At 38.4% G+C, this 17628-nt stretch overlaps 2 protein-coding genes across 3 annotated transcripts in view; one reads left to right on the forward strand and one right to left on the reverse strand.

Moving 5' to 3' along the window:
- The window catches only part of LOC107038346 (flotillin-2), a 112746-nt gene that overhangs the window by 26151 nt on the left and 68967 nt on the right, over positions 1-17628 (forward strand). The window lies entirely within an intron of this gene.
- LOC107038339 (glucose dehydrogenase [FAD, quinone]-like) lies at positions 11402-14529 on the reverse strand. The gene is made up of 3 exons (XM_015257382.1): positions 14398-14529; positions 13749-14062; positions 11402-12911 (listed from the first exon to the last, which is right to left on the reverse strand). Exons 1-3 carry the CDS (start codon positions 14527-14529, stop codon positions 11501-11503), a joined length of 1857 nt encoding a protein of 618 aa, XP_015112868.1. The 3' UTR covers positions 11402-11500.

Raw genomic sequence — 17628 nt, forward strand, 5'->3', positions numbered from 1 at the left:
CGATCTCCATATTGAACCCCTCATGCAGACCAGACTAGGTTTTGCTCGTCTACTCCTCCATTTATCGATTTCCAAGAAACTGTAGAATAGTTCCAACGTACAATTTGCACAGACCTATAGCGATGAGGCTCCCTAGTTTTTTTCCCGATTTACTCGTGCGATAAATTTGAGTGAGCATGAACATAAACCCTGGGTGGAGTCTACTCGAGGGAAAAAGGTTTTAACTGCTGTCTGGCTTCCACGCAGCACGAGCAATTTTCACAGTGGGTGATAATGAACAACGCGTGGGGTTTAAAAAATGTAAAAACAATAACAAATCTTTATTTCTATGTACAAAACACATGAGTAAAAAAATTGTATAACTTATGCGACATTGGTTTGATCATTGTTACAATTATTACAAGAGTTTGGATTGACTTCTATCTGCAATGTTTGATTGCCCATGAATGATAATATGTGGCTAATGGCACGGAAATACTCTTCTCTAATTTTTTATATACTCATTAATCACGTTGTTTTTATAAGTTTGAGGGTCGTTGACTTTTTGTCAGCAGCAAAAAGTGTTAAAAGGCAATACAAACTTCCGTGTTGATTATGAGTCGGGAAAAACATTTTGAATTGGAGAGTCACGTGAAGATGAATTTTTATTAAACTTCACCGATGAAAACATTTTATAAAAAACCTGGCGTTCACTTCAAGAAATTCTGTTGAATTATAATTTTATTGGAAAATTCTATTTGTTTTAGCGCCAATTCTATCGAAAATTGTGCAACTCTCCCGCACATTTTGGAATAGATATTTGTTTATCGAAAAATTCTCTAGATGTTCGTACTTCAATATATCTTATTCTGTTGGGATTTTTTAACTAAGAATTCTTGGGCATGAGTTTTTCATGTTGTTTCCTTTGGATTTTATTCTGAGAGATAAACAAAAATAGAGCATAAAAAAGTTTGAAGATTTATGCTCAAGAATTTCTGTAGAAAACGTAAAATATCTATTGAAATCTATCGAATTGATTTTAATCTATTGAATTTTTTCTGTCAAATGTAGCTAACAAAATATCACAATAAAGTTGTATAATCTTCAATAAAACTGACGAAAAAAAAAAAATTTTTTTAAATATAAAGTCTTAGGTTTTCTATTAATTTTTTTTATCTCTCAATTCTAATCATTCAACCAAACTCTAGTGAAGAATGCAATAACTTCATTGAAGAATTACAATATTTCATCCAAAAAATCCGTAAAAAATGTTTTAGTTTTTACCAGAGTTGATGCAATTCTTGCTAAAGATTCCTAAAGTTCATAGATAATTTTTCAAGTAAATTATCGCCTCTCAACACACTCACAGACACGCAACAATTGAATTAAAATTGTCTTTTGATTTGTCAAACTCCTAAAAATGCTATCTACCCTGAAGTCCCAGCCAGTCCTCCTTAATGAGATCGGCCCCCTTTTCCCCAATCATAATAACCGGTGCATTGGTATTGCCACTGCATATAGTGGGCATTATGGACGCATCTATCACCCGAAGCCCATCGACGCCATAGACCCTCAATCTGTCATCAACAACAGCCTCAGGATCCGCAGATGGTCCCATCTTGGCAGTTCCAACGGGATGATAAATAGTCATAGTAATGTGACGAATGTGACACTCCCAGTAGGCATCAGACCCAAATTTGAGATGTTTGCAGCCAGGAATCTTGAGGCGATGCAGCCTAGAACCAAATTGTTTGAAGACTCTAGCTTCGCTTATTCTAATCGCTATCTTAGCCCCTTCCACAAGTTTCGCAATGTCCTCAGGTTCAGCGAAGTAATTGGCATTGACAATGGGACTGTGAAATGGACTTGAACTTTTGAGTCTCACAGTACCTCTTGATTTAGGTCTCAGTAGCAGTGGCATCAGCGTCCAAGCATCTTTATTGGTAATTGGCCGGAACACAGCATCATAAAGTTCGTCAGTGAGACCAAGAATTTTCCTCACTTGAACACCAGCATCTGAGCTGAGTGATGCTGGTGCCATGTGTAGTTGAATATCCGGATACAATCCCGATTCATTAGCATACTTAGTATTAACAAAAGCATAGCCCTCAACACCCCCCAGTGTTGTCATAGGTCCCCTACCATTGACAACGTAATTCATGGTAACTGGAACAGCTTGAAAGCGATCTTGTACAATAGCAACTGGTTTGTCAACTAAAAATGTCAGTCCAGCCATGCCAACGTGATCTTGCAAATTATTGCCAACTGGTGCGTCCTTGAGAACCGGAATGCCAATGTGACGAAGGTGATCCTCAGGTCCAATACCCGATAGCATCAACAACTGTGGACTATTTATAGCACCAGCTGAGAGTATCACCTCTTTTCGCGCTCTCACAATTTGCTTTCTTCCGTCACGATAGTACTCCACACCAATGGCCTTTCGCGTTACTGGCTCTATCAATATCTTTGCTACATGTGCATTCATAGCTGTGTGCAGATTATCCCGCAATCTGACTGGTCTTAGAAAAGCTTTGGCTGTTGAGCATCTACCACCTCGACGAATTGTCCCCTGGGCAATCATAAAACCGGTCTGATACTCTCCGTTGATATCACGATTCTCGTATCCCAGTTCATTACCAGCTTGTACAAAAGCAACGACTAGAGGTGTCCTCCACGGTGACTCCTGAACGGTCAAATAACCGCCTGTACCGTGATAAGGACTTTTTCGCAAATAAGGATTCCTGTTGTCCTCGGACTTTTTGAAGTAGTACAACGCCTGATCGTAACCCCATCCGGAATTTCCAAGTGCCTCCCAGTGGTCGTAGTCGTGCCTATTGCCGCGCACATAAAGCATGTAATTCAGAGTACTTGAACCACCAAGAACTTTACCTCTTGGCCAGTTACACCTACCATTTTCCATTCCAAGGCATGACTTGCCGGTCGGCTCGATTTTGTATTTCCAATCGAGTTTTGTCAGTTGGAGGTATGCCGCCAAGGACGGCACATCTGTTATCTCATTTTCATCTGGACCCGCCTCCAACAGTAGTACTTTCCAATCTGGTATTTCAGACAGTCGACTAGCAACAACTGCACCTGCTGAACCACCACCGATAATAACAAAGTCATACTCAGGATTGAGGGGACGACGATCAATGGGTCTACTCTCTGGATCAAGGAGATCGTATCGGTAATACGATAAGCCGGCAATGAGTAATGGAACCAGCCACAAGCTAGTCCCAACGAGTCCAATTGCACCTTTCAATGCTGACCCCACTACCATCGCACTTAACACCATTTTTACGTGAACTATCTCTCCCTTTTTTTGTTTTGTTTAGCCACTATCCTTGAACTTGATTGACTCTAATTGACATCTCAGGCGGTCTCGTTTCGATTTTCTCGAGTCCCCGCCCGTCTGTGTTTCGTTGATTCATCGTATGCCGGAACTTAGGAATTATCCATTTCGTTCAGTTCACCTGAAAAAATGAAAAATGATTGAGTCTTACTGGGGGGGTTTTAACTGGACTTTTTTGCTCGTGTTTTTGTGCGCATGCATAGGCCCTGCTTCAATGTACCTATGATCGAAAGAAAAAACAACAACAAGCGGCGTAAAACAGATGGGTGATCTCATAACGGGGAAAGGTGAAAGTATTTCAGGACAGCTAAAACCTCGCCAACCGCCGTCGCACCTCGCCCTCTCACCACCGAAAGTCACGGTTACGTTAGAATTTCTCAATCGATCGTGGTTATTCTATTAATAACGCTAACAATATTGTCGCTTTCGTTATATTACCATTTATAGATCGTGGATAATTCAATCTGATGTGGATCCAAGGACGGTTAATGGGGTCACAATCGTTGGGCGAAGTTCCTCGTGGTGAACAACGGAATTTGGATGAAAGTGAAAATTTGGAGTGATTCAGGCATGCCGGAATTTCGGAGATTAGATTTCAGGAGATTTTGGGTTGTGTTGATGCTGTCTGTTTTTTTTTTAATAACTCGAGAATTTCCAGAAATTTAAATTTACGACTAGATTTACCCGTAATTTTGACAAGAGTTATTGCATTTTTTTTACAACAAATGAAATTTAATTATCACTTGAAATATTCCAATTGTCAATGGATTTTTTTCGGGTGCAAACATTGGAAAGAATGAGAATAAATAAACAAGAATTGTTCTGCACTGTTAACAATTTATGTCGGAAATTTCCGATACACTTTTCGGAAATTTTTATCGATTTTGATTACCACTGAAATTTCAAGGAATTGCATCATTGAAAATGAATAGAAAACCAGAAAATTCTGGTAAATATATTCTTGAATTTTCAGGACTGTGACACTGAATGCGATTTAGGGGGAAAACATCCGGAAGCAAAATCATGAAATTTCCGATTCCACTGAAAATTTGATGTAATTTGGCATTGAATATTCACATTAGATTGGAAATTCAAATAAATTAAGGAATTCTCGTCTTTACGCTGCTTTAAATTCTGGAATTTTACTGAATTTTCAGTGAAACCTGAAGTTTCATTAATTTTTTTCACTCCTAAATCGCATTCAGTGTCAGAAAAATCATTTCCGTATTGATGTTGCCTGATTGTGTTCTTTAATAACTCGAGAATTTTAACGCCCATTTGCCTATATAGAAATGTCACTTCGAGTTTTACCCGTAATTTTGACAAGAGTTATTGCATTTTTTACGACATTTACAATTCAATTGTCACTTGAATTATTGCAATTGTCAATAGATTTTTCCCTGCGCAAACAGTAATTGAGACTCACAGTCAATAGATTATACACCATTTATGGCTGTCATGAACAGGTTGTTACAGAGTCTCGTTTACTTCCACGTACATCATACAGTTCCGATGACGCTTAAGAAATTAACGTGGGGCCCATAAAAAAAACAATCGAAAGAAAAAAAATAAATAAACAAGAACCGTTTGGTGAACAACAGTAATTTCCGCCGATTTTAGAATGTCGATTGATGCTGAATTATCCACAATTTTGACAAGAGTTACCGCATTTTTTACAACTTTTACATTTCAATTATTCCTTGAAATATTGCAATTACCAATAGATTTTTCCCAGCGCCAAAAAAAAATTGAAAGTCACTGTCAGTGGAACACAAAAAATTTATAGTTGTCATAAACAGGTTGTTACAATCTCGTTCCCTTCCTCATACATCACCCAGTTCCGATGGCAATTTAGAAATTTCCATGGTGCCCACAGCAAAAAAAAAATCGGAAGAAAACGAATAAATAAACAAAAATTGTCTCGTGAATAAAACTAATGTCCATCGATTTTAGGATGTCGATTGATGCTTAATTACCCCCAATTTGAACAAGAGTTACTGCATTTTTTTACAACATTTACAATTGCCGATAGAATTATTTTCCCTGCGCAAAAAATAATTGAAACTCTCTGTCAGTGGATTACAAAAAATTTATAGTTGTCATAAACAGATTGTTACAGTCTCGTTCCCTTCCTCATACATCATCCAGTTCCAATGGCGATTTAGAAATTTGCATGGTGCCCACAGCAAAGAAAAAAAAAACTTTCGAAAGAAAGAGAATAAATAAACAAGAATTGTCTTGTAAAAAGGAGTCATTTCCGCAGACAGCAAAATCGTTACACGGTATACACTAGTTCCTCTTTTTTTTCCCTCTCTATATACTATAAACCCACTGACGGCTTTTCAACGAAAGAAAGAGTGTGCGACAGAGATGAGAGGTTTTGCAATCCGTACAGCACGCACAGGTACAAATAAAATGCGGAAGCCATCTCTGTCCATTTCCTATGTCGGCTCATTAGATCAACTCTCCAAGACGAGTTATCTTTGCTAGAAACATTGTGACGTATTCATCCAATATTTCACACTTCCTATTTCAGTGATTTAACGCATTAACACCTCTTCCATCTCAATTACCTCTGTCATTTTTTTTCCCCGTGACGCTTCTCTTCCTCTAGTATTTCCTTGGAATCCGACAAATTGCAACTATTCTTGTCAGCCAGCAGCGATCATCTCCGCACGATAATCGTTTTCTAGAAAGTCAAGATGTTATACCATTGAGAAAAATCATTATTGGATAATATGAAAATTATGACGCTGGCCCATTTGCTCGATGATAATTATCGATTCCAACGGCCTTGCCATCAATGAGAGGAGAAAAAAAAATCGAAAGTTCCTCATCGTATTCATACATTCCATACGACCTGTATCGGAATGTTTTTTCAGTGTTATATAAGAGCCATCAATTGACTGATGGTTATGGATTTTCTGGGGGAGAGAAAATGCCAGTTTCATTGTGTCTTCGGAGAATTACTGAACGTGACATTGCAAAATAGGGAGAGAAAAGATGTGTCAAAATGTGTTGAACGTACCTCAAAGCCTCTGGAAATTCTTCGACCGGCAACTTTGACTTTTATCGTTGATAATTCACTAGGTGAACGTCACTTGTTAATAAAATTTGACAGCACTTCAGCAGCTTCTGTTATGGATGATCCATAAATAATCACAGCACTTTGATTACTCGTGGTACCTTCAGTCCCCCTCACATACTCCCAACAAGTTTCAAGTTGTACAGCAGTTGTCAGAGCCAAGTCTGATACTGTGACGGTAATAGGTGGTGCAGCTGATAATAGTACCCCCCCTGTACCCCAAAATGTAACCATACAGGCACTGGTGAATTTAGCGTCTTTACCGAAGACTCTCTGCATTGGTAGTGAAAGTGGCCTCTTCCTGTACAAACCCACCAGTGCCTACCAGGTAGTCCATACCTCTTGCCCACTCTCTTTCTATCCTGGAGTCACCAGTGTAGACGAAACGATGTGGTAACACCCCGTCACCATCGACAATCTTGTATATCTCCTGTGTGTACGTGTTCACAGTCATAGTATCACCGCACCTTCTTGACTATAATTCAATATTTAGATTCATTAAGCGCAATTGCACTGATTGAATGCCGCGGTTGGCGTATTTGATGACTTATTTGAGTTACTGATTGCTGTTTATGGAGGCGTAAACAACGTGGGGAAAATGGTAACGAATAGCAGGTCTTTAGAATGAAAAATAAAATTTGACACGATTTTTCGCATTTTTTAGAAAGCGAATTGGAAAATTCTTCGGACAAGAATCCATAATTTTGAAAATAATTCCCTCGAATAAAAAAAATAAATTATAATTCCCTCGAGTTGATCATAATTAATTAATTTTTTTATCAACTGTTAATTATCAACTTCGTTGTAATTCTATCAAATAAACAATTCCTCAGGATTGATCTATCCTTAATAGACTGTTCTATTGTGAACCAGAGGTCATTGGTTCTCTCGGAAATAGTGGGGTGCCTATTTTTATGCACTCAGCACGCCTTTTGTTTGCGTTCAACAGCTCCCCCACAGTTGTGGCAGAAATAAAGGCTTATCTACCCGTCGTGCCCAGTAGTATGGGGGTAGTACGCTCGGGACTTGAGGAAACTTGGTGAAAATAATCAATAACGCGTTCTAGATTCACAAGTGAGATTATTGGTGAATTAGATGATGAGGGAAATGGAAAATTTCACCCGCATAGGTGATCCATTAGTGGTAATTATTCAATTTACCCGATTGTTAGTGCAGAAGTATCCTCTTTATTCTGTTCTAACTGTCAAAAACTGTTAGTGACAGTTAGCATTGAGTTCAAAGTCGCTCTGCGACGAATTTTTACTAAACTGTCCATGAAATTTCAATTTTCTTCCAATTGGGGATCTTTAAACCTTCGGGAAACTCAAGAACAATAATCAATTACAGAAAAAGAAATTGATTTCAGCCGGGTGAACGTTGATTCCAACTATTTAAGCGACGGGCTATTCAGAACTCTCAAAAGTATGTGGAAAAAGTGGAAACTGAAGAAATTTTTTTTTCACCCGGAGCCAAAGGATCAGATTTTCGGTTTTTCCAGGGGGAAAGTCGACTTGTGCCAAAATCGAATTTACCCAACTGTTATTCCAACATTCAAAAATGGAAGGAAAATTCATATTCCAAATTTCCCGTTTTTATGCAGCGAAAAATGAAAAATTATTGCTCCCGTTTAGATGGTGTTGCCATTATCTTCACATTGTTCCAAGTGATTATACCCGATCATTCCCACGCTCCAAAACTTCTCTCCTGCACTTTCAATATCAATATGAACGATTTTACTTCCTAGTGCAAGGCCAATTCAAACACGATCTTCATCGCCACTGGGTGGAACGATAATCATATAAACTTTCACTGTTGAATTGTAAAAATTACACACCTACTACTCTAGAATGCGATGGATGAAACATACACGTATTCAATAAAAAAAAAAATCCACTCACTTTTTTAAACCTTCACGCATGATGGGAGAAAGTATTTGGCAATATAAAAAGTGGATTCTTCGCGTGGATCGTATTACATTCGTATCATCTCGCCCCGTTACGTAACATTCATCTTGTAATTGTGAGATGAACTTTTTTTCTGCTGGGAACCCTTCCAAGAACGGGTGACCTTGTTGGCAAGGCCTCTCAGAGGATAGTTCCAGTTTGAAATTACTCAAAACAATGTTGAATAGTTGTGGGGAAATTGTGGAAATTTAGGTCAAGATATTTCGAAAATGTATCTTCCGGTTGGACATACTCTCGCAAACGTAATATTGTGTGTCAACCGGTTCGAGTACAAACACCGGTGAGGGATCTCGAGAGATACCCATTGAGAATCTCAAGTTTGTGTGTATTGAACTCATGCAAAACACCGGTCAGAATCGAATTTGAAGAAGTATATTCAAACTCTATATAATTCGTTGATGTAGCGAGAAAAAATAAATTTAACACGCCCGAAAAAAAAAGATTCATCATTGATAATTTCTTACGTAAATTCTAACTTTGACGAGAGTAAAAATTTTAATCCATCATATATTCTTTACGATTATTTTCTTAAACAACAGTTGCTCGTTTGACTAGGGCATCCTGTACACATTCGAGGTACCCAGAAACATGAATTATTTATCATAAAAATTTGGCACTGACGATAATTTTCGTATCAGGCATAACACTTATTTCCCGAGTCGAATAATTGGACCTGACAAGTTCTACTTGGGTCTTTCCGTTCAGAACTGGATAGGTCTTGGGAAGCCTCTTCCCAAGTGCTTCCGAGACCTTTCTACCTCTCGTTATGTCCCATTTCAGCACTTGTTAGGTGTAAGCAGGACTTGTATTCAGACTTTCCAAATCCTTGTCGGTCCCCGTAATTCTAAAAAATTTTTTTCATTTTTCATTTTTTCCACATACTTTTGATAGTTCTGACTAGCCCGGCGCTTAAATAGTTGGAATCAACGCTCACCCGGCTAAAAAATTCAATTTTGGCGAAAGTCGACTTTCCCTCTGGAAACACAGAAAATCTGACTCTTTGGGTCGGGGTGAAAAAAAAAAAATTATTTCGACTTTTGTCGCGTCTTCGGGGGTTTCATTGGCATCAGAATTGTTAGAAAATACAGAATCAACTCCCACTTGGCGAAAAAATTCTGTTTTGGCGAAAATCGACTTTCACCCTTGACCCACATGAAAATGAAAAAATGTTTTCCCCTTTTCTGTCACCTCCGAGGGTTTCATTGGCATCAGGGGATCAATAAATACCGAATCAACGTTCACTATTTTTTATTTAAACACCGCTTGGAAACGGGGAGATGAGGGTGGCTAAAATATATTCTGCAACCCTGTCTCCTCGTTGGCTACAAATTTCAACTTCCCCTTCACCCGCTCGTAAAATCACGCGTTCTCGGTAGCATCGAGGAGGACTTCTCAGGACCGAAAAGAACTGAGGATTCGAAAGGTCTCTGCAAAAGTACGTCGCAGAACTGATTAGGACTTACCAGGTCCATCTAGGTCTGGAGAGATCTTGAAAGACCTGTGTACGTCCAATTAGAACCAAATCCTCGACTCGGGTTTCATCTAATTTTTGTGCTTTTTTTCTACTTTTTAATCTTCTTTCTAATCTCGAACAATCAATTTTCTCATACACCGAGAGAAAATCGTCATAATATCACAAAACTAATTTCTTGCGCCAAACATCTCATCTCTTGAGGATGTGGATGTTTCTCTTAATGTAAGACTGCGTTATTTTGCCAGTTCTGAATTAATTATTATTAATAATACTAGATTGACAATTGAGCACGAACTCAACAAGAATGTTGTTATTCATAGAAACTTCAGTGTAAAATTTATTTCAGATTCTCATCTTCAAAGTTTAAGTTATACATATACTAGGGAAGAGTGGGGTAAAACGGCCCCTTTGGATTTTTTCAAAAATGTTGGCAGCTCATTCAATTTTAAATGAAATGAAATAATTTGTTTTCCATTGAAACTACACTTGCGCCCCTTTAGAATGAGCCTAGACTGATCTCAATTAATGAATTTGTTTCTGAGTTATGAGTATCACAAGAAAAGTCAAAAGGGACCATTTTACCCCACTCTCCCTTACTTTAAATCTGCAAACAATTGTTCAATTCTAGCAATCATCACGACACAAATGTCCAATGTTAAACTATCGCGCACACCTATCAACATTCAACCGTCTAATGAACTTTCTAGTCCTCTAATGATCCCTCCGGAAAACTCCCATGAATTATATTCGCAAAAGTCAAATCATGAATCTGTCATCTTCACCACAACGGAAGTACGGAAGCGGGATAAGTGCAATGAGATATGTCGACGTTGTTACGTTACATGTTCACATGTGTTCATTCCATATGCACGGAGTTGAGTTAATTAAGTGGCTAGGCATGGGCTTTCTACAGCTCTTTGCGGCAATGGCAATGGGATAACGGAACGGATTTAGACGTCATCATTAAACATGAAGGATAAGCAAGTGTTTTGGTTATTTGTTTTTTTATAGGAACAGTCTAGCTTTCATTTTAGATCGAGTTTCCCCTGGGCTACCGAACACTTCGTAATAGTTTTATTATTCAAACTTTGAAGGTTTGAATTTGATTATCTACTTTGAATCGTTATGTAATGTGAAAAAATATGAAAAATGGAAATGTTCGGAGATTTTGATCTGGTTTCATGAATAACTAATTAACACCCAATCTTCGGCTTGAAAATCATTGCCTAAATCAAAACAAATTAGCTCACTTGATAAATTATACTAGAAATCAATTTCAGAAAAAAAATGAGATTTTCCCGAGTTGAATTAGTTACCGCTATTTATTTATAATAATGTGAATCTTTAAAAAAATATGATTCTCCGCAAAATATGGTTTGAATGACGCTTATTGTCATTCAAACCACCCAATGGTTTTCACAAATTAATTGGAGAGCTAGTGGTGTAAATAAATAAAATTTATTGCAAAAATTCAACAATTTTTAAACATGATAATAAAAAAAACATAGAAAAATACAAAAGGAGGAGTTTGATTTCTGCTCTTAAAACTGATTGGTTTCTGTCAAACGATCTCAAAACACATTCTCTCAACCAATCCCCTGAGTAAATCAACATAGTAATGGCGATATAAAATTCTCTCGTTATTGTCATCTCCCAGGTGGACGTCTCCGCCTAAGCCAGTCCTCTTTGATCATATCGCTGGCTTTTTCCCCGATCATTATGACAGCAGCATTGGGATTGCCATTAACAATAGTCGGCATTATCGATGCATCTGCAACTCTGAGCCCCTTGACCCCGTAGACCCTCAACCTAGTGTCAACAACAGCCGTAGAATCCGACACTGGTCCCATCTTGCAGGTACCAGTTGGATGATAAATAGTGAAAGTGAAGTGTCTTATAGCGCACTCCCAGTAATCATAAGTATCAAAAAGGAACTTCTGACATCCTGGCATGGGAATGGTCAGCGGTCTTGAGCCAAATCTCTGAAATGCCGTCGTATTGGACACTTCCATAGCAATCCTAATGGCATCAACCAAGACATCCACATCCTCTTTATGAGTGAAGTAGTTGGGATTGATCTCCGGGTAGACGAAGGGATCTTTACTCTTGAGCCTAATCCATCCAGAACTCTTTGGTCTCAATAACAACGGAAGTATTGACCAGGCTTCAGCCTTAATCAACGGCTTGTACATCGTGTTATAGACACTGTCCCGCAGACCCGTGATCTTGCGTATGATATCCCCACCATCAGAACTGATGGAACTTGGAGCGAAGTGAAACTGCACGTCCGGCCAATCGATCGTGGTGTCTGCATACTTTGAATTCACAAATGCCAATCCCTCGACTCCCGGTGTCGTCATAGGTCCTCTCTCGTTGATTATGTACTCAATGGCGACTGGGAATGTCTGGAATCTTGATTTTTTAAAGGTGACGGGCTCATCAATGAGGAAAGTCAGACCTCCCAGGCCCACGTGATCCTGTAAATTGTCACCAACTCGTAAATCAGACAGAACGGGAATGTCGAATTCCTGGAGATGCTCGCGAGGTCCGATTCCGGAGACCATCAGCAGCTGGGGGGATGCGATGGATCCAGCTGACAGGACAATTTCGCGTCTGACGTGAGCCACTTGTTTACGCCCGTTCCTCATGAATTCAACGCCTATCGCTCGCTTGTCTGGGTTGAAGAGGATTTGCGTGGCTTGTGCGAACATGGCAATGTGCAGGTTCTTTCGGTTCCTGACGGGACGCAAGAACGCTTTGGCTGTGGAGCATCGGCTTCCTCGTCTCACTGTCAATTGCGATAGCATGAAGCCCGTCTGGTTGGCACCGTTAATGTCACGGTTGGTGTAGCCTAGTTCATTGCCTGCTTGCATGAATGCCAGGGCCAATGGCGTGCGCCAGGGAGCTTCTTGCACTGACAGCAAGCCTCCTGTTCCGTGGTAGGGACTTCGCGCTAGGTATGGGTTTCTGTTGTCCTCGGACTTGATGAAGTAGGGGAGAACGTCGCGGTAGCTCCAGCCGGGGTTGCCCAAGCTCTCCCAATGATCAAAGTCGTGTCTGAAATTTTTCGGGTACATTTGGGTCAGTATTTTCGGGAGCAAATTTTCGGTATGGCTCGTGGATTTTTTTAGCACTTTAGGGTTTCATTGAAATGACCAGGGATGTGGGGAATGAAAATTCAAAAGTTTAGAGAAAAAGCAATGGAAAGTGGAGTTCAATTTGACTATTCCGTTAAAATTAATGGACATGATAAGAATTCAGGTAAATGAATGACTAAATTTTAATTCATTAACCATTCATTCATTTGTTGATTGAACATTATAGTAAGTTGAGGAATTCTCATTCTTCTGTAATAAAAAAATCGTTTTTTTTTTTATTTTCAGTGGAATTTGGAATTTCATGATTTTTTCCCTCAAATTGAATTTAATGTCACTCTCCGAAAAATCACTGATAAACTGTTCATGAAATTCGATTTTTTTCCTCATGATTTCCTCATAATTTTGGAACTATTCAAGTTTGAAAAAAAATCATGCGACTTTAGCAGTTGAATTATTTTAACAATTTCCCTCCTGCATTTTGATATCCAAAATATTGTTTAAAACTTGAGAATAATTCCTTCTGTTTCCGAATGTATCAAAATAGAGAGTGGATCGATCGTAAATGTGATGAAATGTCATTTTAGATTGACAAGAACCACCTGTTGCGCAGTAGTAGTTTCTAAAATCTCCACGAGAAATTTTTCTCCGGTGGAATCAATTTTTGGAACATCTCCGAAACTTTTAGCGGAAACAGTTAATCATTTTTTTTTCAAATTGGGATTAAATTCCCGTTTTTTTCATTCCATCACATGGAGAATAATATTTCCAATTAAAATCCATTGTCATCTGAAATTACCTGTTTCCACGAACGTATATCATTGAATTTAGAACACTGCTACCTCCAAGGACCTTTCCCCTCGGCCAATTGCACCTGTCACCGGTCATGGCTAAACAATAAGCAGAAGCACTTGGCGGTGCAGTTTGGTATTTCCAGTCAATCTCCGACAGTTGCGTATATCCGGCTAACGCAGGCACATCGGATATCTCGTTCTCATCCCCTCCAGCCTCCAGCAGTAGAACTGTCCAGTTTGATATCTCAGATAATCGCGATGCTACGACAGCTCCTGCACTTCCACCGCCTACAACGATGAAGTCGTACATTCGCAGAAGCTGAATTGAATTGTTACAATATGAGATAACACCCTTCATTTTAACGATTCTACTAATCCAAATGGAGAGACAAATCTTCTGAAAATTGTTTTTTTTCTAAACGATTTTTTACAAAAATAAAATTATGGTGAATTGACTAAATCAAAGAATTATTGAAAAAAAAATGAAAATTAACAATGAAAGAACAATCGTAATTATTAAAATTAGGAAAAATCGCACGAAGTTCAGTTTAAATTCGGCACAAGCTCTATAATTTCGGTAAAAAATTACGAGGGGTAATTTTTAAAAGACCTTCTCCCTATAATCTTTTAAAAAAGTATTAATTATTTTTTCACCTCTTGAGCATTTCTGGGATGTGATTCAGGATCGGCATTATTATACTGATAAAAAGTCAGTCCAACAGCAAGCAGTGGAATTATACCCCATCCAAAGAAGGAACTTGTGCCAGCCAAGCTTATCAATTCCATTGGGCCACCTTTCCAATCCTTTCCACAGGATGATTCATCGAATTAACGAAAATGAAAAACCCAATCGATCTGAAAAATGAAGAAATAATTCAACATGATTATCTAGTTTTTGACAGAAGTCGAATTCCATTCCCGAGTAAGAGATGTGCAGAGAAAGTAGGCCGTCTCCAATACTTTTGAACACATAATTTCATTAATTCCACAGAGAACATTCACAAGACAGGAAAGCATCTTGGGATAAAACAACCAGGGAAGAATTGCATTAATGAGATTTATATTGCCGTTGAGTAATCGTAATGTTTACGTTAAAAATCATCGCATAATGTCTAGACATTGAACTCACGTACAATTGCTGTTTTCTTATTCTCTCTGGGCGGTAGGAGCACGTGACGTAGTTCATACACAGGTATTATCCACAAACAAAGAGATGAGGATTTTTCACCAGTCGATTAACACTTTTTAAACGACTCGATTATCAAGAAATTGGAGTAATTCATAGAGAGTTGGATGTGCTGAGTCTGGAGGCGCATTGGTGAATGCCCGGAGTGAAACCATAGTCAGTCCCCACGCCAACAACTCCTTTCATTGCCAACGTGAAGAAATTAAACATCACGGTTAATTCCTCATTCTTATCATTTTGTTTTATCATTTCGTCATTTCGTTTTATCATTTGAAATACAATTGCGTCAGATATTCTAATGAAAGTGACTGTTGGGACATGAACATAGGGTCCTCTCTCGTCTTCTTCTATCCTTCATTCGCCTCAGAAATACTGCAAGAGGGTAATGAGCGGAATTATTATTCTCTGAATTTAGTTTTTAAACGTGCTAATTGCAACAAATTGCCTGCAATCTTGAAAAAATTATTTTAAAAACTCGTGTTATGTCGTTTCTCTGAACTTTCATGGTCGCACAAGTTGACTTAATCTCCTCCACTTTCTCTATTTTGTGGCCTACGTGCTAGTCAACGGTTTGCTTTGAACATTCACCTGTCTTCTGGGTATAACTATTTACGAGGAGGGGTTGGAGTTGCAATGGGGACCTTGACTCGCGTACTAGATCTGTAACAAGTTCTTTGAACTTGCAATTACTTCATTATTACTCTAGGTATTTGGGGGGGAAATGCTCGAGGAGCCGACTTTGCTCATTCAATTGTCAGACTCTAATGAGGTTGCATTACGAAATTATGCAAATTATTGATATTAAAGTTTGGGAGGAAAGTAAAAGTCAATGACGAGTCGCTGATGATTTGATGCAGACTCACGTACGCACGTAGAAAGTTTCTGGGAGGATTAACATAAATAAATGGAGGTTTTGTCATCTTTTTGAATTTTAGAACTCTGGGATCCTCTTGGAGTTGCTTTTAGCATCGATGTTTGGATTGGGGGGAAATTGCTTGAGTGGGAAAATCAAATATTGACGGTAATGACGGTATTGATGGGGAATTCAAGGGGAAATTAGGAAAGGTTCTGCACAGATGATATCGAAAAACGTTTTTTTTTTGCTGCGGTACGGAGAATATTCGGGGGAATTCGTGTGCGATTGAACATTTATGCGCAGAAATTTGAATTTTTGAATGTAGTGTCGATTTTATCGAGCGAGTACCGATTTTCAGGCGAGACCAGTTCCTTTCTATTCAACAGACTGCGCTGGGTGAAAGGAGGAGGATAACTCTTCGACTGGGTGGAATTTTGCCGACTGATAATATTCAAACTTGAAAAGTTACGCTGGCTAGTGGGGGAAATGGGGGGACCAATCATAAAATTTTGAATTTTAATGAAGATTCAAGGGAATTCTGTTTTTTTTTAACGGCAAGAGGACAAGGATTCTCTAATTCGCTTGAATTTTCAATCAAAACGTGAACACTGAGTGTCAATTAGCACAATTTTCCTGATTTCTACTAGTTTTCATGGACTATTTGAACTGAAATTTACAGTTATCATAGTTATTGTCATTAAATTGTGAATTTTCAACGACGAAATTCCCTGAAACCGCCAAAAAGAATAGAATTTCCAGAGGTTGGATAATTTTTATTACCTATTCATAAAAAATGAATATTTTTGAAAAGGCGATTTTTTAAAATTTCTCTAATGCAATTTAGTGATCAAATATGGTGATTACAAATTTTAAATTCTCAAACGGAGAAAAAAATCTGCTAAAAACCCCAGAATTTTCGATCTTCCTGTAGCCTATTAGCTTCTCTGAATTTTCCACAAAAATTCTAGCAAAAAATTCAACAAATCTAACGAAAATTTCAATATAAAAGTGAAAATATTACAAAAGTATTGAAATCCTTAGCTCATCAATTGCAAAAATTTCCGAAATTCATTTTAATTCACTTTGAGACTACTACAATTCCCTCGTAATTACTCGTAATAATTCTAAACTATTGAAAAAAAACGACCGATAAAATCACCTTACAAAACATTCCGACAGCAGTCTCCATAAAATTGATTGACAGAACAGAGAATTAACTAAACCGAACAGAGAAACTAATAGACTATTAGCCTAATAGTCTATTAGCTTCTCACTATTTTCCCCAAAAATTCGCCGAATCTAATGAAAATCCCGAAATTAATTTCTCTCTCCCTATGACATGACCCACAGAAAACTGTCTACATCCTTAACAATGAAAAAAAAACCGAACGATAAAATCACCTTCCAAAACAGACAGCAGTCTCCCATAAAATTGATTGACGTCAACTCGACGATTCCCCCTAGCACTCTCAAGTAGGGAATTAAGTAATATGAAATTCTCAGATAATTGGAACTAATGAGATAACTAAATCCGTAGGTGTTAAAAGAATCACAATTTTCATTTAGCACGCGTTCTCCTTATGTAACTCATCTCTCAGAAGAATGAACTTTCGTTTGTCAACCGAGCGGAGCCCAGTAATGCCCCTGCACCAACGGAAAATCAATCACACACGGAATATTTTCACGGCCGTGACTATTCGCACCATTGCGTGAATCACTCCCGTACACTCCATACACTCCACGCATGCGTGAAGTTTGTGTGTTTCACGCAGCCGAATTTTCATACTGCTGTGTATTTCACGCAGTTGAAGTTTCATACTACTGTGTGTTTCACGCAGTTGAA

The sequence above is a fragment of the Diachasma alloeum genome, unplaced genomic scaffold, assembly GCF_001412515.2.
Source record: "Diachasma alloeum isolate Michigan unplaced genomic scaffold, Dall2.0 Dall_scaffold_00280, whole genome shotgun sequence".
Classification (NCBI taxonomy): Eukaryota; Metazoa; Arthropoda; class Insecta; order Hymenoptera; family Braconidae; genus Diachasma; species Diachasma alloeum.